The sequence below is a fragment of the Megachile rotundata genome, chromosome 3 (genome assembly GCF_050947335.1).
Source record: "Megachile rotundata isolate GNS110a chromosome 3, iyMegRotu1, whole genome shotgun sequence".
Classification (NCBI taxonomy): Eukaryota; Metazoa; Arthropoda; class Insecta; order Hymenoptera; family Megachilidae; genus Megachile; species Megachile rotundata.
The window spans coordinates 6,114,801-6,138,587 of record NC_134985.1 but is presented as its reverse complement, the minus strand read 5'-3'; the positions used below and the strand labels follow the sequence as shown (position 1 = coordinate 6,138,587).

The window sequence follows — 23,787 nt, the reverse complement described above, 5'->3', positions numbered from 1 at the left end:
ATTTGCTTGTTACGAATCACAAAACTGTTGCTTGTTACGAATCAATACTGTACTGGATAAGATAATTTGGATAAAATAATTTGGATAAGATAATTTAGACAGTCCGACATCGAATCCTTGCAACATTTTTTAATTTTTATATTCTGAACCCGTGAACGAATCAACAGGCGCACGCCAAGCAAGGGCGTGCGAGGGGACGTCAGGTGACTGCACTTTACAGCACAGTCCGACGTCGAATCGTTGCGACATTAGTATCGTTTTCGCTGAGAGATCGTTTTTGTTTTTTCAGGCGCTCTCTTTCTTCCATTATAAATTGGGGTTCTCTAATGGACATACCCCTGTTATACCGGCTGTCTACATATTCCGGTAACATGCACTCATTGTAAAATTGAATCAATTTCGGTTCCATATGATCCTTCCAAAACACGTCGTCTCTTTCGACGGTAACGCATTTTATTCCTTTCCGTGTCCAAATGCAAAATATGCAGTATAATCTGCCTGTTACGTGCAGCTGTCCTTGCACTTGGTAGTAGTACTGATGGGTCTTATTTAGCGCAGTACCCGCGTCATTTTCAAATATCCGCCGCATTGATGGAATTGTCTTGATTGCCTCCTCCGGCAACAAATTCTCTGCTGTCTTCGGGCACTTTATTTCCACGATGCCCTCTTCATCGATGATACCATCCGGCGATGCTCCTATAAATGAATGGGATCTGCCGATGAAGATTCCGCATTCTTTAATATCTTTTCCTGTATGTCTCTTTAATTCTTCACGGGCAACTTCCTCGCACTCTTGCCCATATTTTATTGCAGGTACATTAATAATCTTTGGATATATTATTCTTTTCACTAAATTAGCACACAATGTTCCACTTCTTCGGCGGCACACACTTGCGAAATTGGATGCTGTTAGAAGTTTCGACTTGTAGGTGTACCATCGTGGATTTTTCGATTGTCCGATTGTTTCTATTTGAATGGCATCCTTGTTTTCTTGCCAATTACGGAGCATCTTCATATGTTTTTGTTGCTGCAACTTATAAATAGTATTATCCATGTCCGGTTTCGCTGCGTTTGCTCCATAGTCGGAATCTTTTTCAGAGCGGAATTGTTTGCGTATGCGAATCGTGACTTCTATTTCCTTTCGTCTCTCAATATTTTTTTCATTTTTCTTCTTTCTTCTTGCTTCCATGTTTGATGTAATTACAGGTGGTTTCTTCTTCATCGCTCTATTTAACTGTGAAAGTGGTTTCTTCGTGCTGTATCGTAACACGGCAGCAGCACATATTGCCGTGTACGAACCTCTTTGGCCGAAATTTAATCTCTTCTCACCGATGTACTTGGCAAGGACGCCGTTGAAACTCTTCACAGTGTTATTGTTGCAGTTGTACAATAGGCTCTCTGCATGGGCTGTTAGCGGCTGAAGTATTTCCTTAATTAGCTCATATACTCTCATACTCTTCAATTGCGGGACGATGTTTGTCTCATTTTCTTTGCATTTTCCTTCGCAGAAGTAACTTATTCTATTACATTCTGCGTGTTCGCCAAACACGTGACTTGGAATATTGTAAATGTCACAGTATAAATTTGTAATTTTTGTGGCGATTAGTACGTTTTCATTACTTCTATAGCGTGCGGCTTTTACGATTGCCGTTCGCATTCGTCAACTGCTGTTTTCTACAGCTTTCCTCAATGTATCTGCGGTCGTTTTCTTCACAATTTCTTTCATTTTTTTGCAGAAATTCCGTAGTAAATGATTCGTGCATTCAATTTTCTTTACACGAATATCTGTCTTATACGGATCTACGTCTAGAATCTTTTTATAAACGCTGCTATCGTCGTCCGCGATTAGGGTCGAATAAATTAATCCACGCTTTGCCACGCTGGTTTTAAATCCTTCTACAATTGCATCGCTTTCCATAGCAGCGGATGCTCGACTCTTGCTCCAATTTTTAAAACACACGTGTTTTCGTGGTTCTTTCTGATCTCTTGCAGCACATTCGCAAATTATGCATCTTTTATTTCACACACCAATGAATAAATCTTTTCGAGTGTGATATCCAACTATCACACCAACTCCCGAGGCAGAGTTACATGCGCCGCGTCGGTGCGATACGATTTCTTCATCCAGCTCCCATCGACGACGACGGGAATGTGTGGAATTCGAGATTGCGGGACAATATCGCCTCTTTCAATAGCTAATCGTTTTTCTTTTGCAGCCGCTACTATCATTTCTTTTCCGCAGCAGCAATCAACGAATTTGCTATTTCATCGTGGTGTTTTGCAAATTGGGTTTTCGGCATATGTATATTTTATGTTCATGGCTGCCTCTGCGCATAGCTGCCTCCAGTAAGCATTGTCCCAGCAACGACACTACGATTTATATTCATTTCTTCAACATCGTCAGGTTGACTTTGGTTTTTCCCTTTGTAGTGGCACATAGTGCACACTACGGTGAGCGTAGTCTTCAGACCCGACTGTATTACGCCGGTTATTACCAAGTATTGTACACCGCAATTCTTCCTATTATCCGCATGGTGGCTTATTTTTTTCATTTCTTTAAAGATGTGCTGCATATTTACAATACTTAGTCCATTTGCAAAAGACGCCGTTTCTTTTGGCCCGGCTGCTGCTACTTTTTCGACTATCAAGCTATCTTCTCCGTCGTCTGAAAATTGTGCCGACGTAGTTTCTTCTGAAGTTTCTACTTCTTGTGCTATTGTAGTTATGACGCATGGTGGAAACATGGTGGATATTTCTTTATTCTTTTCCGGAGCAGTTAAACGACGTCGCATTTCGAGAGTTGCTTTTTTCTTTGAATACCTCCTCGTCGAGGGAAACAACCGTTTTTTTTTTGCTTCTTCTTATCGCTTGGTCCATTCATCGTTCCACTCATTGTAGCTTCCATTTCACGTATAAATAGTGAACACTAATTAACACAAATCACTAAAAAATACACCTAAAGAAACACTTAAAAATAAATTACTTAAAATTACACTTAAAAAATACACTTAAGAATAAATCACTTAGAAGAGAACACCTAAACAATTTCCCGATGTTCCAAAAAATAATGTATTATAATTTTTGCGAATTGAGAGACGGTGGTGGAACTGAGGGGTGGGGGTGGCAGTAAGGGTTGGTGGGGGAACTGAGGGATGGTGGTGGAACTGAGGGATGAGAGTGGAAATGATGGACGGGGGTGACACTGAGTGATATTGGTGGAACTGATTGATAGTGGTGGAATTGAGTGACAGTGGTGGAACTGAGGGATGGGGTGGGGTGCATAGCTTCGAACCCCGGCATCGATCGACGATCCAGTATTTCTAAAGTGACCATGGACAAAGTGGCAACCTTACAGAAAGCTGTCGAAGAAGTAAGTAGTTCACGTTTCATGACACGCGTACGGTGTTTTGTCAGTATTAATTACAACTTTACAATATGTAAATTATTTATTTCTAGATGGAAATAAAAGGCGACAAACAAAAAGAAACAACGCAGGAAGAAAAGAAAAAGCCTCAAGGAAAAGAAGACATAAAAGGAAAAAAATTTCACGAGCCGAAGAATGAAGAAAAGCTTTCCAATAACAGAGTAAGTAATGTGTTTAACATTTATTTATTCCAATTTATTTCCCTACGATAAATTACGTATTGGCAACACCAATACGAACCCATATTACATGTTGACACAAAATGTGGAGAAAAAATAATTTACATTTTTAACCGACTTCGAAAAAGGAGGAGGTTACTCAATTCGATCAGTATATTTTTTGTTTTATTTTTTTTTTATTTTTTTTATTATTTTTATTTTCTATGTGTGCCCGCCTATTACGCCTAGCTGGATGCACCGATCGGAACGAAACCTTTTGCATCTGGTAGGTTCTGACTCCCCATTGGTACCATTATCAAAAAATTTTTCATTTTTTAATTGCAAAGTGTTGTTATTGTAGGACAGTGGAAACGGTTGTGCCGCGAACGTACTGCGAAAATTCAAGAACGAAAATGTAACGACTCTGGAACCTAAGTTCAGATAGTTACTAGCGCTAAGAAGGTAAAGAGCGGCTTTTACCAATTAAACGACTCGTTTTGGAAAATAACTAAATCTAAAGATTGTGGGATTCGTGTGGTGTGCGGTTAAGGAGTGAAATCCACAGGTCAATATCTTTCAACAATAAGGGTTTATTCAATAAAATAACGCAGATGATGAATTTAACAAATAACAAGTAACAAATAACAAAATATGAAAAGTATACTGGTTTGATTAAAGAAACTAGAATAGACTTGATATAATATTAATAATAGAAATAACAGAACTTGGCAAATTGAGCAATACGTAATAGATAATTATGAATCTAACTAAATGACTCTCGCTAGGTAATACTTTATATTAGATCGTACCTAAGTCTGTTTTCGGATGAAGCTAACTTCGCTTTTATATAATTAATTGAATTCGATATTCTATATTATTCAGTTCTCGTCTTGAACGCTATCGCAATTACAAAGTTTATATTGATTAATACGTTTATAATTTATATAATGAAAAGTCTTTTACGAAATTATTAATACTAGCGCGTGATAGTCTACCGCAGCGAGGAACACAACCTAAGTGTGATTCTCTAAGTGTACCTAAATACGCTTTCGCAAAGTTAGACAGATTAACGATTTTATCTGATATCTAACGCGGTGTAGTCGACTACTGAGATTACGCTGATGACAGAACAATATTCTTTTATTAATTCAAAATTCCAAGATTTGTTTGAATCTAAATGAATTATTACCTCGGAACAGTTACTCTTTCTTAATTTGTCTCGACAACTAATTGTCCATGACCCTTTTTGTCAAAACGAACACTGACAGCCAAAACCAGATCGCTTAATTGGGGAGCCTGTTGTTCACTGGCTACTAGAACGACCCAACGATACAGGAAAAGGGTGAACAGTATAAGTTCAACAGGGTAGCAAATCAATTGATTCTAATATAAAATCGTAATTGCTGAACTGCCACCCAAAAGACACGGGCTTCAGAGACCAAGCCGTTCAAATGGGGAGCCTGCGTTAGCTGGCTACGAAACTACCCAGAGCGAACTCCGAGAATCTGACGGCGCGTTAGCAATCCGATGAAAAATCAAATTTGAGTAGCTGAGAGCTATCGTTTCGATATCTTAGCCTTTCTTGGCGCTAAGTATAGCACTCTCCTAAAGGAGTTTCAGATACGAGACCGTTTGAATGGGGAGCCTGTTGTTCACTGGCTACTAGAACGACCCACGACCAAGTATCCAAATGGCGTATACCCGCTTTACCAGTCAAGTATTAAGAATCGTTGCGGCTCTTCACAGCGAAAACTGTTCCGGTTATACTTATCTGTAGACTTCTAGTTCGCTCGACTTCGAAAACTGTTCTGCGATTTTGGCGAGCTCCGCTCGGCCTTTTATACTCGCCAGCCTGGCGAATTCTCGGAAAACCCCCATAACGTCGAAATATATAATTGTCTTATAAATTCGTAATTAGACATTAATTGTACAAACGAACGGTTTAATTACATTATAAATATCGCATTCTACATTATGGTTTACATTTCTGATATAAAAATAGTAATTTAATAGTGTTTTAATGAAATTGCATTTTCTATCTCTTTCTATACGCTGTGCACGACTTCTATACGGATCGGAGCTAGATGTATAAGCATAGGATGCTTCTAGAACATTCCATTGAATAATATTATAATTTACAACATATATTGCAATAAACTGACGTTTGACTTTAATTCTGGATAACATAATATTAGTACGCTTGATATGTATTAACTGATTTGTTTAGCTAATAGTTCTTGATAATTAATAATATCGAAATTGTAAAATGTATTCCTATCCTTCTCTAAGCAACGCTAGAAATTCCAGGAAATTTGGGGCTAGCTTCGCGGCACGTAGGCACATCGCATTACGGAATTTTCCATATAGAATTATACATTTATTGGAGTAACTATAAAATAATACATTAATTTTGGTTTAAATGAATTAACTTAACATTTGATTGTCTTTGTAAATTACATTATCCTTTCTAAATTGAAAATATAAAATAATTATTGAAAATAAAATAAATATATATATATTGGTTACCGACCGCTGAACTGAATACATAAGGTAATTGGTATATAATGTACTGTCGGTAATAGTCTATTATCGTCGGTAACTAAACTATTTCTATCAGCGGGTAATGAAATTGAACATAGGACTGCCACTTTAAAAAAACTCTTCCCGGGATGTTACACCTTCCCCCTTATGTAGGTCTCTTGTCCTCAAGAGACTTTTGGTTTACGAATTTGGAAATTATACATCTTGTACATCGGCAATTATCCTCGTTGTTCCTCGGTGATACAGCTCCTCGCCCAAACAGCCATAGCGATTTCCAGTATTTTCGCCTTGGGTCTTGAAGATTGTCTATTTGTTTGTATTCTTTGAACGGGGGATCGGGTATATCGATTTCGATCAGTTTCCACTTATTAGTGGACTCCTCCTAAATTATACGATAATTTTGCTCTATTTAGTTCTATATGTATGTATTTTATATGTTTTTGAATTACCTGGCTTAAATTCTTCTTCATTTTAGCTTTAAGATTTCTCAACAAAACTTTCTTGCCTGCCCTTCGTGACATTTCGACAATACTAATATGGCGTCGTTAATTGTAGAAGTATAGTAGAATATATATACATATATATATATATAGTAATAACGCGTGTTTAGTATATGTATATTGTATGTTTCTTTCCTTTTTCGTTTTACTAATTTAATTGTACGGGTAATAATTTTATACACCGCTATTTATCAAAGATAACAAACAAAATTTATTCAAAAACAAAATATTAACAAAACTTTCTTTTCCTTTTAACAAATAAAACTTCCTCTTCCTTTATATTTTTACATATTTAAAGAAAAACAAATTAATTATTCGTAGTGTAATTTTCCATTTTGTAATGATACGCTTCGCAATTCCACTATTGGGTATGAATCCTCAGCGTTCATTAGGACGCCGGCATTGAATGGCTCGTCGTCTTCGTCCTCCATGTAGAAGATTTTTTTGTAGCACGTGGTGCAAGCAATTGCTGGTTTCAATTCCGCGAGCTGTATCTTGCACTTTATGCATACGCTTTTCCTTAGGACATCCTCTCGTTTAATGAAATGATGGGTGCCTATATGTACATACACGTAAATATATATTATATTAGATTGTATTAATTTTGTTAAAGAAATAATGGAAGCTTGATTCTTGCCTGAGTTCTACCATTGTTCTTTGGCTTCGGGATGTGCTGATATAATACAATTTAGACACATACGTCCCAGTTCTTGGCTGTATTTACAGTTAAATGCTAGTTCTTTATCCCTGACGCACATTGCGTTCAATATGTTTTCACACCGGCGCTTTTGATCCATTTTCCTTGGATTATCGAAAGAATTCTTCTTGATAAAATACACGACTATTCTCCGTGACGCCACGTTTTCGATTGCTTTTGCGTTCTAACGCTACACGCTTCGTTTCCGCAATTTTGCCACACCCTTAGTTGCCAGTTCTTATGTATTAGAAAATTCGCGATTGCAAAATTACGAAGCGCGGTAAATTTAAATTATTCTACCCTTGTTTGCGCGCACGCTCATCTCTCTATCGATTCTCGATCCCTCATTGGTAGGTGGGCCCTCTTAATGCGATCCTTATGAACAATTCGCCTTTTGTTTCTCCCACCGACTTGCAATTCTACATTATTTGGTTCTATGGTCCTTGTAATTTTGTATGGACCAGAGTATTCCTTCTCTAATTTATTTTTCCGTGGTGGATTAAGAAGAAATACGTCTTCATTTGTTTCGTATTGTATGGGTCGAATCTTTTTATCATAGTAGTATTTCTGACGATGTTTCGACAATTTTAAATTATTTCGCGCAGTGGTTCGGAAATTATGTAATTTTGTGATGAGATTATCCACGTAATCTGGGTATGTACACATTGCTTCTTCAATTGGAAAGTTTGATGGCTGCCGCGCTTTTCTTCCGTATACCAATTCGTGGGGCGTAAAGGGTCTCGGCGCATAAGATACACTTTTTGGCCCCGGAAAAAAAATTCAAAAAAACCATATGGATCGTGTAGCCTGCTTCGAGTAGACCACGCGTACCCATGTTTGGCGTTCCAAATCACCGTCGTCGCTCCAGAAGAGGAGGAAATGTCTCCCGAGTGGTCGAAGTACATCGGACATACGGCGACTTGAAATGCTCATATCCCACCCGCGTTTAGGGCTACAGAGCTAATCGAGTGTTCTTTGGAAAGCTGGAGAAACGTACTTTCTGATGCGTTTATCAAGTATTAAGAAAGCAGCGATGAAGATGCTACCGAGTGGAGGAACTGAAATTCATTGATTGCACACAAATGCATTCGACGGACCACTCCAGCTACACGCTCAATGTGTGCCCCCCTTCGAGGCGAACAAAATGCGATATCCCAATCGAAAATCCATTGGGGGCCCGATACTTTAATTTCGAAAAAACCGTAGATGGTCGCACCCGATTTTACAAATTTCGCACACCTACCTCCATATAAGCATGAGAAAGCCGTTCTGGAAGCACTTAAGCCTCGCTGTCACTCCCTTCTGCTTCCGTTTCTTCTCCGGATGGTACTAAGAGCTCCGTTAACTGCGCAGCCGGGCGCAGGATCTGCGGGAGGTACCGAGCATGGGCCAAGTAGAAGATGGCAGCGGCCACATGTGAGCAGCAGCCTACTGTCCGGTTTCCATTCGGGCACTCACACCAATATCACCGAATTCCTTCAACCTGGTCCATTTTCGGTTCGTAATGAATATAGTGCCGGTAAGTTTTTGCGTTCACGTGTCGCGACTTGATTTCTAGACGGACGATGTTCGGTGTTTCTTTTACGAACATCATGAAGACATTGTTGGTGTCGATTTGATATGGGCCCAAGGTCAATAGGAGTAAGCGGTTTCGAGTCAGTTTCGGGAAATCGGACAGGGTGGTGGCCGAAGTCCGTTACAGAAGTGTGCTTCTGCGCTCTATTGCCACCACCTACTTCGGCTACCACCCTGACCGATTTCCCGAAACTGTCTCGAGACCACTTACTGCTATTGACCTTGGGCCCATATCAAATCGACACCAACAATGTCTTCATGATGTTTGTAAAAGAAACACCGAACATCGTCCGTCTAGAAATCAAGTCGCGACACGTGAACGCAAAAACTTACCGGCACTATATTCATTACGAACCGAAAATGGACCAGGTTGAAGGAATTCGGTGATATTGGTGTGAGTGCCCGAATGGAAACCGGACAGTAGGCTGCTGCTCACATGTGGCCGCTGCCATCTTCTACTTGGCCCATGCTCGGTACCTCCCGCAGATCCTGCGCCCGGCTGCGCAGTTAACGGAGCTCTTAGTACCATCCGGAGAAGAAACGGAAGCAGAAGGGAGTGACAGCGAGGCTTAAGTGCTTCCAGAACGGCTTTCTCATGCTTATATGGAGGTAGGTGTGCGAAATTTGTAAAATCGGGTGCGACCATCTACGGTTTTTTCGAAATTAAAGTATCGGGCCCCCAATGGATTTTCGATTGGGATATCGCATTTTGTTCGCCTCGAAGGGGGGCACACATTGAGCGTGTAGCTGGAGTGGTCCGTCGAATGTATTTGTGTGCAATCAATGAATTTCAGTTCCTCCACTCGGTAGCATCTTCATCGCTGCTTTCTTAATACTTGATACACGCATCAGAAAGTACGTTTCTCCAGCTTTCCAAAGAACACTCGATTAGCTCTGTAGCCCTAAACGCGGGTGGGATATGAGCATTTCAAGTCGCCGTATGTCCGATGTACTTCGACCGCTCGGGAGACATTTCCTCCTCTTCTGGAGCGACGACGGTGATTTGGAACTCCAAACATGGGTACGTGTGGTCTACTCGAAGCAGGCTACACGATCCATATGGTTTTTTTGAATCTTGTTTCCTGGGGCCGTTAAGCGCTCAGACCCTTTAGTTCCTTCGTGTATACTCGTGTTATATGAGAACATTGCCTGTGGTAACCAATCATCCCATTGTTTTTCTTGCGTGAGGAAATGTTTTAAATATTCTATTAAAATTTGATGACTTCTTTCTAGGGACCCGTTTGACTGAGGATGAAAGGATGAAGTTCTTTATGTTTGAATGTGAAATATTTTTGCCAGCTTTTTCATCAAGGAACTCATAAAGCATGTCCCTTGGTCTGTCAAGATTGCTTTAGGGCAACCAAATTTACAAATGAAGTGTTCAGTAAATGCTCTGGCTACATCTTCTGCAGTTATCGAGACAATGGGTGCTGCTATGGAATACTTAGTTAAATTGTCTTGGATTGTTAATATGTAGCTGTGCCCTTTTGAAGTTAAAGGTAACGGTCCTAATATGTCTAAAGAAACTTTGTCGAATGCGTCCAGTGGGGTATCTGTAATAACCATTGGCTCTTTATTCTTAACGCGTACCAACTTATTCCTTTGGCAGTCAATACAAGTTTTAATAAAATCAGCTATGTCCTTTTTCATATTTTTCCAATAGTAGTTGTCTCTAACGCGGTGGTAAGTCTTTCTAATTCCCTTATGTCCCCCAGTGGGTGTAGTATGATTTTCCTGGATAATGGGAATTCTCTCTTCGAATGACGGAGTCTTAATGTCCCCAGTACAGATTGTGATTCGAATTGGTATGTCAACAAAGATTATGTATATTAATTTCCTAAGATATTTATCATTCGGTAAACTAAGGTCACTAATTTTATGTTTCTTAAGGAGCAACGCAAGTTTCCTAAGAATTTGTGGTAATTCCCTTTTTGATGTAACTGTTATGCCAAATAACCATTGTTTCTTTAATTTAATTTGTGTAATTTCCTTCCTAGGTGCTGGTCTGATCTTTCTTCTTTTAATGAACAACTCTGATTCAGGATCTAAAGGACTTCCCTGAGAATTCCAGAATACTGCTACTGGTCCCTTTCTAGTCCAAAGATGATCTTTAACTTCAGCTATGGAACTCACTATTTCTTCTGTTATTTTTGGTTTTCTTGCTTTACTAACAGTAAGTTCTCCACCTTCCTTTTTGATTTTAATTGGAGTTACTGGACCGGATTTGTTTAATATTTCAGGTTTATAAGGAGGAGGAGTTTCTTCTTTTTGGGATTCTGAAGAGGAAGAGTCGGCATTAATTTTAGGAGGATCTTTGAATAGGTGTTTGGGAATTATGGTATCTTCATCTATCTCTTCTATTTCATCCCCAATTACTATAGGATCGTTTTTCCTCAATATTAATGGTGGCGGAGTTTTTACTTTAAATTCCGAAGGTGGTGGATGTATTTCTGCTTGTACTTCCATTTTAAAGTCTTCATTTCCTTTTTGGCTACTAATTTCGTCATCTGAATCGTCCGTATCGTAATAATTCGATTCATCAGAGGTTTCCTCTTGCTTTATTCTTCTTCTTCGTTTATTTGGTAATTGGTCAGCATTTATGTCTTCTAATGGACGCGTAGGGTATTGATGAAATTCCTTCTTTCTTTTAACCTCTCGTGAACTGGTCGTTGATTCCCGTGGTCGGGTTTCATACTGATGCCATTCTTTTCTTCTTTTAATTTCTCTGGAGCTAGACGTAGCTGAATCTCGTGGTCGAGTTTTATATTGATGATATTCCTTTTTCTTCTTAACTTCTCTTGAGCTAGACGTAGCTGAATTTCGCGGGCGAGTTTTATATTGATGCCACTCTTTCTTCTTTTTGATTTCCCTCTTAGTGTCTGTGCTTGTAGTTGTTGATCGAGGCCTTTTAGAATTGACTGGTAATACTTTCGTCTGAACGGGATTACGGGATAGTGCGTCCGTGTTAGCGTTCAAACTTCCAGCTTTGTATTTGATTTCGTAGTCGTACTCGCTCATTTTTATTCGCCAGCGTAGTAACCTCGATGTTGGATCAGCGACACTGTTCAGCCAGACCAAAGGTTTGTGGTCCGTAATGAGGAAGAATTTCCTTCCGTAGACGTATGGGCGGAAATGATGTACTGCATAGACTATGGCAAGTAATTCTCGCTCCGTAGTCGAGTACCGTGTTTCAGCAGGGTTAAGAACTCTTGAAGCGTATGCGATAGGCTGGTCCTTTCCAATTTCACCCTGGCTGAGGATGGCTCCAACTGCTATGCCTGACGCATCTGTGGTAATGTTAAATGGTTTGTTGAAATCCGGATGCGTTAGGATCGGCTCTCTACATAAACTTTCCCTAAGGATAGTAAAGGCTTCTTGCTGGAGATGTGTCCACTCGAACTTCCGCTCCTTTTTCGTCAAGTCCGACAATGGTTTGGCTATCCTCGAGAAATCCTTAATAAATCTCCTATAGTACCCGCAGAGTCCTAAGAACTGCCTTACATTTTTGACTGTTTCTGGTACTGGAAATTTCTCTACTGCCTCTATTTTCTTGGGGTCTGGTTTTACTCCGTTTTTATCAATAATATGGCCCAAGTATGTCACTTCTTTCTTCAAAAACTCACACTTATCAGGCTGCAGGCTCAAGTTGGCATCTCTGAGTTTCTCCATTAATTTATGGAACTTGATTTCGTGTTCCCTAAGTGAACTGGCATAAATTACTATATCGTCTAGGTATACGAATATTTCTATCCCTTGAAGTCCGGATAGTACATTGTCCATTAGTCTTTGAAAAGTGGCCGGTGCGTTCTTCAGTCCGAACGGCATTCTATTGAATTCGTAATGGCCATAGGGGGTTGAAAATGCAGTTTTACTTTTATCGTCAGGATGCATAGGGATTTGATGAAATGTTACCCTCCAGGTAACAGGTGAGCGATCGACCCGCAAGCCGTGAAATCGATCGTCACTCTGATCTCGACCGGCTTCTAGATCACTCGTAATTCTAACAAGGGGGTCCGCCTAACGAAAAACGGAACATAGCTTGAGTCAAACTGACTATCGAACACGCAGTAAAACGGCTGGTGCTCGCGGTTATTGTTCGCGCCTCAAACTGAGGAGTCGTTGATCCAAACTGTATCACGGCACGGTTACGCGTTATTCCCGCGATTTGGAAAATCGGAGATTTTGCAACCGGGGGATCAGAGTCAATTAGGAAACCACTCCAGATTTACGTACATTCGAAGATCCGAGAACCGAGACTCACTTATTTCTAAAAAGTGCCTCTCCCATCTTGAGTACTCGCGAATGTCGTACGAGTGAAGCCAATGGTGATAACGTGTTTGAGGCCCTAGATCCCAAAAACTCGTTTTTCATCCATTCCTGAGCTCAGGCATTTTTAATGCAGTTTGGAGTGCGAAGTAGGTGACGTGATAAATCTAATAGACAGAAAACTTCCAAGTTATTGTTAATTTGAAAATCGGAGAAACGAGACCCGCTCGCTCAGACGAGTGCCTCTCCCATCTCACGTATAGACGAATTACAAACGAGCAAAGCCAGGGGTGATAACGAAGCCTTCAGGCCCCAGAAACCCTCAGGTTCGTTATTCACTCTCTCCCGAGCTCGGGCAGTTTACTGCAATTTGGAAGTTCCTTTACGCGTGATTCGGAACCAAAATTGAGGATTTGGAGCTATCGTTACATTTGTGTGTTGTGAGTTACAGAGGGGCCGGAACCCATACAATTCTTGAGTGTGCATTCCCTCTCTTCCTGTTAACTCATAGCCACAGTGGCGTGGCCAATGTCAAACGTGATTAAGTGGCTCATAAACCCACTGATCATATTTTGACATTCCTGTGTCACACGCTCTAAAGAGCGTAGTACAACGATAGTGCGCCGCAAGTTGAGCACCAGCGTCGTAGCTAGAATATCTTTGAACAAAGCGTTAAAGTCGAGAAAGGGGTTTTTCTTTATTTAGTGTGTCGCTTGCTACGGCCTTGTCAAGGCCGAGTCTCTATTTACCGCGCGCGGTGACGAACGTTCGTCTGGGTGTAAACATCGATAGCTAGCGAATTCCAAAAGCGTATTTGTAAACTCTTCGGAGTAATAATAGTCGAAATATAGTTTAAAGCAGATATCGCAATCTCCCATCAGCGGATTTATTTTTCAAAGAATTTTGCCGGTAGTATCGCAGGGCCTCGTTCAAGCGCTCGGGGTATAAGAACAAAGAATTTATAAACTATCCATATTAAATACTAAAGTTTAATAAATTTCGTGTCTACCAGATTTTAACGAGTGTGTCATTGGCTGAATTACTGTCCTTCCTCTTGCCTTGAAATCTTTCAACGCGAACCCTATTCTAAAAAGGTCCGTACTCTCCTCTCGCAACATCTCCTTTCGCTCGGCTACTCAGGGAGGAAAGAGCGGTTACAGGGTGTGTCCGCGGTGCGCGCGTTAGAAGCTAGAAGCTAATAGAGAAAGTAACGCGATACGGGCGAGTGTGAATACGATTACGATTACGATTACGATTACGACTACGATTACGGATTACGATTTACGGCTTACGATTTTTCGGACTACGATTTGTGGACTTTTGGACTTTTGTGTATTTTGTAGCTCGTGCGTGCGTGTGTGTGTGCGTTCGTGAATTTCCGTGTACTCTTCATTACTGTTTTTATCGTGTACTTCAATAAAGGTTTAGTTCTTGTAAATACTAATCCTACATTATTGCAAAAAAACCGGCAACTTTTGAAATAAACTTTTCTCGATTTTAGTGCGCTTTTAATATCTTATCACGAACATGATTCTGAACAATTTTGTTCCTATACAAATTTCGCGGAAAGCTTTACTTTTCGAGATATTAGCGAAAAATTGTTGAAAACTTTTGAAATCAACTTTGGACGATTGTAATGTCCTTTTAATATGTTATCAGGGCCACGATTCTGAACAACTTTTTCCTTATCCGCAATCAAGGGAAAGTTGTAATTTTCGAGTTATTAGCGAAAATTATTCAATTGTACGTATGCCTCCGTGTCTCTGGTGGTGTATATTCAACATGCAGTCGCCGATTTTCTACTGTTTCTACAAACACGTCTTGTCGGCCGAAAATCAGTATACATGTATAATAACTATTGTTATTGCAAAATCCTATTCTTTGGTATTGTTATGTAAGAAATGCACCGATCGCGATGAAACTTTTCGAATCTCGAAGATCTTTCCAAGATGATCTCATTTGTAACAGATATTTATGGGACTCGTTAATTGTTAATAACTACTGATATTGCAAAAGATCTATTCTTACCCTGCAAAAAATATGGCGACATTGATTTTTCAAAGTTGTTCCTGTAAGTAGACTTCGTCAATTTCTTTATCAATTGGCCGCAAATAAAAGAGAAGGAAAAAAACAGACTTGGCTTATTTCTTTACGTGTCAGTCACTGGAAGCTGATTTGCAGTGTTTGTTTGCAAAAGCAAGCGTCGTAATCTTTCCATTTCTGCGAGTGCTCGCTCGTCATGAGGTTTAACTAGGACTTTGTTTGGCGCTAAATCAGATAAAACTAGACCATCTAGACTTTTAACACGACTAAGTGCAACGTAAATTTGACCTTTTGCAAAATTCCTTTTGCCAAGATCAATTACAGCTTTGTTCAATGTGGTCCCTTGTAATTTGTGCACCGTTACTGCCCAACTTAAAATAAGTGGTAACATTCTGCGCTCGACGTCCCCATAACCTTTTGTCGCCTGAAACGTTGCTGAAACTGGAGATATTGGAATGTAACCATCAATATCTTTGAACCTATTTCCAACAGATTCGTCGTCAAATTTTATAAGAACTGAAACCGGCAATTCTCCCTGTTCTAGTTGGTCTCTTCTAAGTGCCGGCCATCTAAATTTCTTAACTATTCCCATTGCACCGTTTATCAAACCATCAGAAATTGATATATTTCGCCGCAGCATGATTCGCGATCCCTCGGTTAACGTTATTGTATGTAACAGTCCGCCACAGTTATTAACATTTGTAGGAATAACATTTTCTGGTGGCCTTTTTCCATATGTAGCTGCCTCACGGGACTCGTCTACTGCATCAATGATGTACATTCGATGTGATTTTGCTAATTTATCGGTCATTTTTGTATTATATTCATCGACTAATTTTATGGTTGGGAATATTCTTACCGCTTCCCCATCCTCAAACTCTCCGCTTAAGGGAACTCTTCTTCGTTCGCATAGTATTTGTAGTTGAGAGGTTGTCACTTCTCCAAACCGTAGGTTATTCAGTAAGTCGATAAACTCGACGTCATCCCTTTGTCACATGTTAATGGTGAGTTCGCAGAATGAAAATTGGTGCCATAAATTAATTTCTGCGCTGCACCAATGTGGCTGTATAAAACACCAGTGTCCTTTTACCGGGGGCAACTGCATGATATCGCCAAAAAGAAGTACATTTACGCCACCAAACAATTTATCATTCATTTTGAATTCTTGCAATCTTAAATGAATTATTCACAAATTCTCGTAAGATACCATTGATATCTCGTCAATAATCAACCACCTTATGTACCGCCACTTTCGTCTCTCCTGTTCGAGTCTTTGTCCAGTCAGTCGCCGATAGGTCATCGCAGTACCTTTTTCAATAGGCAACGAGAACAAGGAGTGCAGAGTTTTTCCGAATATTTGACGGGCAGCGACGCCAGTCAAAGAAGCTACTTCAATGAACGATGGTTTTATCGTCATATCAACTGTGGGATTATAGCAGCGTTTAATATGTTCAACAAGTAATTTTAAAATAAACGACTTGCCACTACCAGCTCCTCCGGTAATAAAGAGTAACATTTGTTCCGTATCTTCATCATCATTCTTTTTAATATCTTTCTCAATTACTGAGGAAAATGATTTCAATAAATCTTTCTGTTGAACGTTAAGATTTCGAATACTATTAAGGAACACGTCTTCTGGCATTGCTAGTGTTTCTTGCTGTTGATCCTCATACAAATCAACTTGATCGCAATATACTGTTTCGTCGGCATGAATGCTGACTGGTTCTCTTAACTGTTCATTATTAGTTTCCCCTTCGCGTACAACGTTCAAAGCAACAGCCTGGGCCAGCGCCGCTTCAATAATTTGTTCTGCGTGAGTAAATTGTTCAACGGTTGCGTTTCCCAACATAGGTTTCAATTCGTGTTGCCGTCGAAGAAAACATTGTTCCGAAGATTCGTTTTCGCACATAAGTGTACTTTCATCACGAAATGGAATGTGACACACTATCAAGTTATAGAAATATCCTTCTCTATCACTGTTCAAGGTATAATATCGGTGGCGAAGTACAGCTGGTTTATTTCTTATTCGCATTCGAGTATTGTCCTTCAAATTTATAAACCTCGACCTCGATGTTTCTTCATCATCATTTTTAAGTTCTGCGTCTCCATCCTCTTCTGTCCATATTCCACTTGCAACTGTTTCATATCGGACAGCAAATTCAGCTAAGCTCAAATTCTCTAGACTGTCCGGTCTCTTTGCGTAACGGTCGAATATGTTATTGAAAAATGATGTTTCATATCCTTCGAAACGCAAAATTCTGTATCTCTCCTCAGGCCGACAGCTGTTTATAAATACAGCTTTTCGCGAGCTCATTTTAAGAGGCAAATGGCATAATCGATAAGCACATTCTGCAGCACTGACCATTCGTTGGGACAGAATTGCCATAGATACCGCAAATAATTGATTCCAGACGGCACCGCCGCGGCGTTTCGCACGGGAAACGGCTTCTTTAATAACGTCTCCTGTATCCTGCGGCTCGCACTTACTTGCGTATTTAGCAATATAATATGCAACTGCTGTAACATTTCCGCATGGTTGAATATCCATGTTTGCTTCCCAAAGCTTTAAAAGAGTTGGATTGTAATTATTTTACCATAACTTTATTTACGGTTCTCTTAAGTACACAGAAACGTCCATTGTTGGCAAGTGTGTCATCTGGACCCAAGCACATCGTTGTTTCACTTATCGATCTAGGAAATCCGAAACGACAACAACGATTATTACGATCTTTGTAACATGTATCAGAATGTTTATGAATTTGGACTCTTTGTACTATGTCGCTCATGTCTTGGTTTTCTGCTTCCAATGAACAAGATACAACTTTCTCAATAACGTTGCGGCCTTCATTGGTAAGGAAATCAGGTACATTTTCACACCAAATCAGCATGTGTAAATGTGGACTTCCCCTATTCTGAAATTCAATTCTATACCAAAAATCGATAACAACGCCACCTTAAGCAATCAGAGTTTTTTAAATACTGCATCAACGCGTTTATTCGTACCGTAAATTGTGTTGCTATAACTACTGGATATTTCTGAACCAACTTTAGTCGATCCGCAAAAGTTAGGTTTTCAAATTCGGTAATGGGACGACCATCGGATAAGAGTAACGCTTTCAACATATCCGGCCAGTTCAGATCATTGCAAGAGAAGGTAGCAAAACATGTGGGCGGTCCAAGACTTCGAACCATGGCGATTAATTCCGAACAGCAACGTTTCCAGTATGATACCGATCCTCTTATATTTCTCATCGTGAGGTGCAAATTATCTACTAATCGCTGTGGAGTATGTTCTCCTTGGCGCATTCTACATGATACTGAAACACTAGCTTTTGCGCGGTAATATTCAACAACAGATAATGCGAAGAACAAATAATCTGTTCGTTGAAATCGTTTGTCATTGCTCAGAATACGCGCTTGGAAGTAATCCAGTGGTGTTATTGAAATATCTCGGTGCTCTCCGAAACCATTTTTTCCATCTGGAAATAGAAAGAACCAACACAGTTCTCCCATTCTTCTTTCCCTCTCTAGGTTCAAAGGAGGCGCAGTTTTTCTATGTATATTCGCCAATCTTATTGGGTCACTTTCTGGGTTGTTATTTTTTTTTTTTTTTTTGGTGGGAGGGGAAATGCATTACGCACAGGGAGGCTATCGCTTCTGCAAATCCTCTCCTGGATAGTGTGGGACTCCCGCGAAAACGAATAATACGTTTACGCGTATACCCACTAAAACCCCTCCTCTTTACTCCCCCATTACCCCGGGATGGTAACGCTCATCGCATTACTTCTTCCCGGGGCAGGGCTGCTAGCGCCCGAGCGCATCGCGTGCTAGACGCCATTTGCCTTCAGGGTACCTGAAGGCACCCCTCTTCTCGTTTGCGTCTGTGTTGTTATTATTACCGATAGATACGATATTATCGATATTGGGAATATCGTCATCAATCGAATGTAACATACTTGTTGCGAAAACAACTTGCGCCTCGCCGGACTCTGTATGAGTAGTCGCAGCAGGTGATTGTTGTATCCTTTCGACTTGTGGGGATCTATTCCTTTCGGGTGAAATTGCTACAGGTGTTAATGAGTAGATATTTAGCACATTGCTATTACCTCCTTTAACATATAAATTACGACGCAAGATTATGTGTAAATCATCAATATTCGTAAATTTCATACAGCATGAAAGGCCCCCCGCACAGTGGTCCAATTCGAGAAATTCAGTGACATTTTGGTGTAACTTTTAAACCGTACGAGATATCATCACACAATTTGAACCAGATAATGTAGAGATACTAAGCTATCAATAGGTAAAAAAAAAACTGTATCATAATTGTTGTTGTTGTTGTTGTTGTTATTGTTGTTATTATTATTATTATTATTACTGTATTGTCGAAATCTTTCCAACATGGAGAAATTTCGTATTTCAAAGGAATGGATGAATTAGATTGAGGAGGAGGGTAAATCAAAATTGCTTAGACGTAATTGAGCCTGAAAAATCATGATAATTTATTGGCTCGAATGATTCGAATTAGGGGAAAAAGCCTTGCGGCATAAAAAACCCCTTGTAAAATATGTATTTGCTAATGATTGTACAAGATCGCAAAAGACTGAACGTTAAACTAGCTGTACTTTTTTGAAGAAAAAATCGTCTGGACACTCTCGCCTTTTCGAGGGTGACAGTTGAGAAAAACTCTATGCTTTTGTTTGTTAAAACTATTCAAATAATAAAGGTATAGCTGTTAGCTGATTTATGGCTAGCACATGTTTACGGTAAGGCTGGTCCGGACAGGATTTGATAGACAAAAGGGTCCTCGATGACCCGTATTTCGAGGTACAAACTATTCTCGGTGGTCTATGCGCCGAACCACTTGAACCCTGCAATAAATCTCTTAGACACGACAAAGGTCTCGGCTTGCGGCCGAACAATTATTATTATTATTATTATTAAATAGTTTAAATCAATTGTATACTAATTCCAGTGCTTCAGTATCCAAATCTTTAACTTTTTTACAATGTGATTTAAGTCTTAAGTTAGATATATACGGGTCGGATGTTAAAAGAAGTCGATGTAAAGTATCCTCGTTTCTAGACACCCTCGAACTTGTTCGTGTATTTTTACATCGTATACGTTTAAAATCCTTGTGTCTTGTTTCCTGGGCCTCTTCTGAAAGTTGACCGATTGGCAACAACGCATTTTGTATTATTTCCGTTCCATGAATCAGTATTTTGTGGACTGATGTTGGCATATAATACCATCCATAGTTTTGCACGTAATATTTTGCAGTGTCTTGCGTATAGATGTGAACTTTTGTAGTATTTATTTCATATGGCGATGAATTACCTATAATATAGTGTAAAATTATTTTAAATAATGTTACATTAGTTCATATTAATTTGTTTTTTAAATATATTATACATAATTATAATAGAATTGTAATATTTGTAGAAAATTTACGATAATTTCTATATGCTATTAAAATCTGATAAATATCAATTTTATGTACAGAATAAATTACCTGAAGTATAATGTGGAACCTTTTAATTAAATTTAGTTCGACTCCAGTTATTTCTGCAGAAACTTCTGCATTGCTAAAAAATCTCCGTGCTGTGTTACCATCATTTGATGATCCCCATCGTTGTTGAACGTAATCAATATACAATCCTAATTTGTCTTTAAATTCTTGTTGGATTCGCTTTTTTGTTTCGCTTCTGAGTGTTTTTAGTTCTGGCGTATTCGCAGTCCATTTTTTAAATTGCAAGTTGTAGGAGATGTGTAATAGACACTCCATGCATCTAATCCATGCGTGGAGCGACGAAATTCCAAATTCCAAATTTACAGAATCTTTAGCCTTCGAATCTATTAAGTCTAAATTATTCATATCTGTTGGTGTAGCTCCACAAATATAACACCGCATCGCGGATGATGTGTTAGTTATGGAATTACATATTTTATTGTCGATCATCGTCAAAATAATTTTATAATCTATTGCAATATTGTTTATATTGAAAGTTTTCAAATTCTGTATTTTACTAGTAATGCTATCTATTTCCTCATTGATTACATCTTTATTTTCTTTTATGAAACGGAATTGTATAAGGCGACAAAACCAAGGCGAAGATGTTCTTGGATTTTCCCAGATCACATTTGAATTATTTTTGTCGTAAACTACTAATGGCACCAAGCTAGAAACGAACACAGCGCTGTCATCAATGTCCTGTTCTTGCTGAAGTTGTTTATATCGCGGTTGTCCAGCAGTTCCATCGCAAACCCATTTGCATATAAGTAATAATTGCATGTTCTCTGTTAATTGATCTATAGATTTTAATATTCTTGAAATTGTATGGTTTAATAGTCTTTGGAGTTCTACTGCAGCATACGATTCAGTTATTTCTATTGCATTTTTTGGTAGGTAACATTTCTTTTTTTCTATTAATAATTTACTGTATGATGGCCATTGATTATTATTATGTTGTAGTGCTTCGTTTCTAATGGAGATGTACTGAAATTTTGATAAGTCAGCCGTAATGAACATGATCAGTGCTTTTTCTGCAGGAAATTGAGTGCTATTTGCAATGATTTTCTTTTTCAAAAGACCTGCAATATTTCTGTATTCGTTTCTATGTAAGTATTGTAATACGCGTGCTTTTTCATGCATTCCATGAACTCGCAAACTCATTTTTGTGGCGTTAATTAATTCGGCTAAGGAGAAATTTTTGACTAATGAGCGAGCCCTACGTATTTTTTCTCGATTTGAACAATCAGAGAGTGATTTCCTGCCTTTATAAATGGATACACTACTGGACGATTGTCGTGGTTGTACTATGTCTATGCTTCTATTTGTGAACGGAATATTAGTGGCTATTGAGTGTGGATATGTGAAATTTTGCTGAAGCCATTCATTATTTTGGACAAGAAATCTGTTTTGTGTGTATTTTGCCCTAACCCATTTCTGTTAGAGTTTAAACGTGAATTTTTTAAGACGTAGTTTAAGATCGTGTGAATCTTCTGCAGATATCGAGATATATTCACATATCTTTTTATACAAAAATCCATAGTCATTCATGTCTTTATTACTATTTTTTAATATAAAATATAAATCTATATTTTTGCGGATGTTTGGCATTTTTCCTAAATGAGTGACAAGAAATCATTTTGAAAAAAAATTTATATAAACTCTCATTAAATATTTTTGTACTTTCTAGCAAAAAGTAAAATGAAGTATAATAGGTACAAAAAGAATAAAGTCCAGAACTTAAAACACACACGCACGCATATATGTATATATATAATAAAATAAAATTTGACACACAATATAAAATACACAAAAAACACAATATAAAATATAGAATTAAGAGCCACTATTACTTATTGCTCGGAAATTTGTCTCTGAATATTGCGCTGATGCAGCTCGAATGGTACTGTTTTAACTGACTGCAGTCAGAAAATTGTAGTCTTAGTCGAAGTCTTCTCAGAGTCATAGTATAAACATATTAAGTGTGTTCATCTAAACAGTTCGTTCGAGGAACGAACTTACTGCGATGCAGGGATTCCATAGCGAATGCAAACGCATACGCGAATAAGGACATGCCACGCTCAACTTCAAATAGTGATAATTTCAACAGTGGCACGAGGGGGGAAACAATTTTTATATGATTATAAAGAAGAAGATCTACTGAAAACATTCCAATTTGTTACATACTGGGACTCCTTGGGACTTGAAAGATCTGTCCTGCTAATTGTAACGATTCTTAAGAATTTAGTCCTAAAGGCACTATGTACAGTAACTATTAACGGAGGGCATATTTCTAATGTAGAAAGAATGCTCTTTATTAAGAAAAAAAAATGAAGGCAAAATATTAAAATAGACCTTGAGAAAATCTTCAACAAAAAGACCCGATTTTTCGGGCGGATAGTTGTACTTTTAAAATATCCAACTTTGAATGCTCATATCATTCAAAAGTGGTACTATATTTTCGTAATTTGTTCATTTCCGACATCAGTGGACATTTAGGAATCAATGTGTACTAGGTAGGTATTCATATTAGAAAGTTGATTTTTTCATGAAATGTCACTGAATTTCTCGATTTGGACCACTGTGCCCCGTGACGGTGCTTTATATCCTTTCGGACCTCTTGCGTGGGAATCAAACAACCAATAGCAGGGACTTTCCGAGTGGTTGCTGCATGATACAGCGACTGATATAAAATTCGCGGTAAGAATTCCGTATGTATACTGTTGGAAAAACATAATTAAACCGTTTTTTTAAATTTGGGAATCCTTCATCACCGTTATCAATGTCAATATTACTATTTACAGCCATTTCATAGCCAATGTCAATACCGACTCTGATATTATTAAACAATAAGTGTGGCAATAATTCTGTTACAGCTAAGTAGTCTACATTGACTTCTCCGGGGTCAGGGTTATTTCGCGCTTCAATGCAATCACGGTAATATTTATCTCCTACTAAAAGTACATAATCAACATCACTAGTACACCACGTACTAGAATCGAGCAAATTAAATGCAACACAAGCAACTGCAGCTATGCCTGTGCATTGCTTACCGCGAGATTCGATGCTGAAGC

The 23,787-nt window shown here is 38.8% G+C and overlaps 2 protein-coding genes across 10 annotated transcripts in view; one reads left to right on the top strand and one right to left on the bottom strand.

The window, feature by feature from the left end:
* The window catches only part of LOC105662082 (uncharacterized), a 242,548-nt gene that overhangs the window by 70,662 nt on the left and 148,099 nt on the right, over nt 1-23,787 (top strand). For 7 of the 9 annotated variants that reach the window (XM_076529971.1, XM_076529965.1, XM_076529970.1 and 4 more), the window contains one exon: nt 3,457-3,585. The exons of the other annotated variants lie outside the window; for them this stretch is intronic. In XM_076529971.1, coding sequence (XP_076386086.1) covers nt 3,457-3,585 — 129 coding nt within the window. The remainder of the gene's footprint in view (nt 1-3,456; nt 3,586-23,787) is intronic. 9 annotated transcript variants of the gene reach the window in all.
* LOC143264080 (uncharacterized) lies at nt 6,269-8,664 on the bottom strand. The gene is made up of 2 exons (XM_076529566.1): nt 6,573-8,664; nt 6,269-6,505 (listed from the first exon to the last, which is right to left on the bottom strand). The coding sequence occupies exons 1-2, from the start codon at nt 6,642-6,644 to the stop codon at nt 6,269-6,271; spliced, it is 309 nt and encodes a 102-aa protein (XP_076385681.1). The 5' UTR covers nt 6,645-8,664.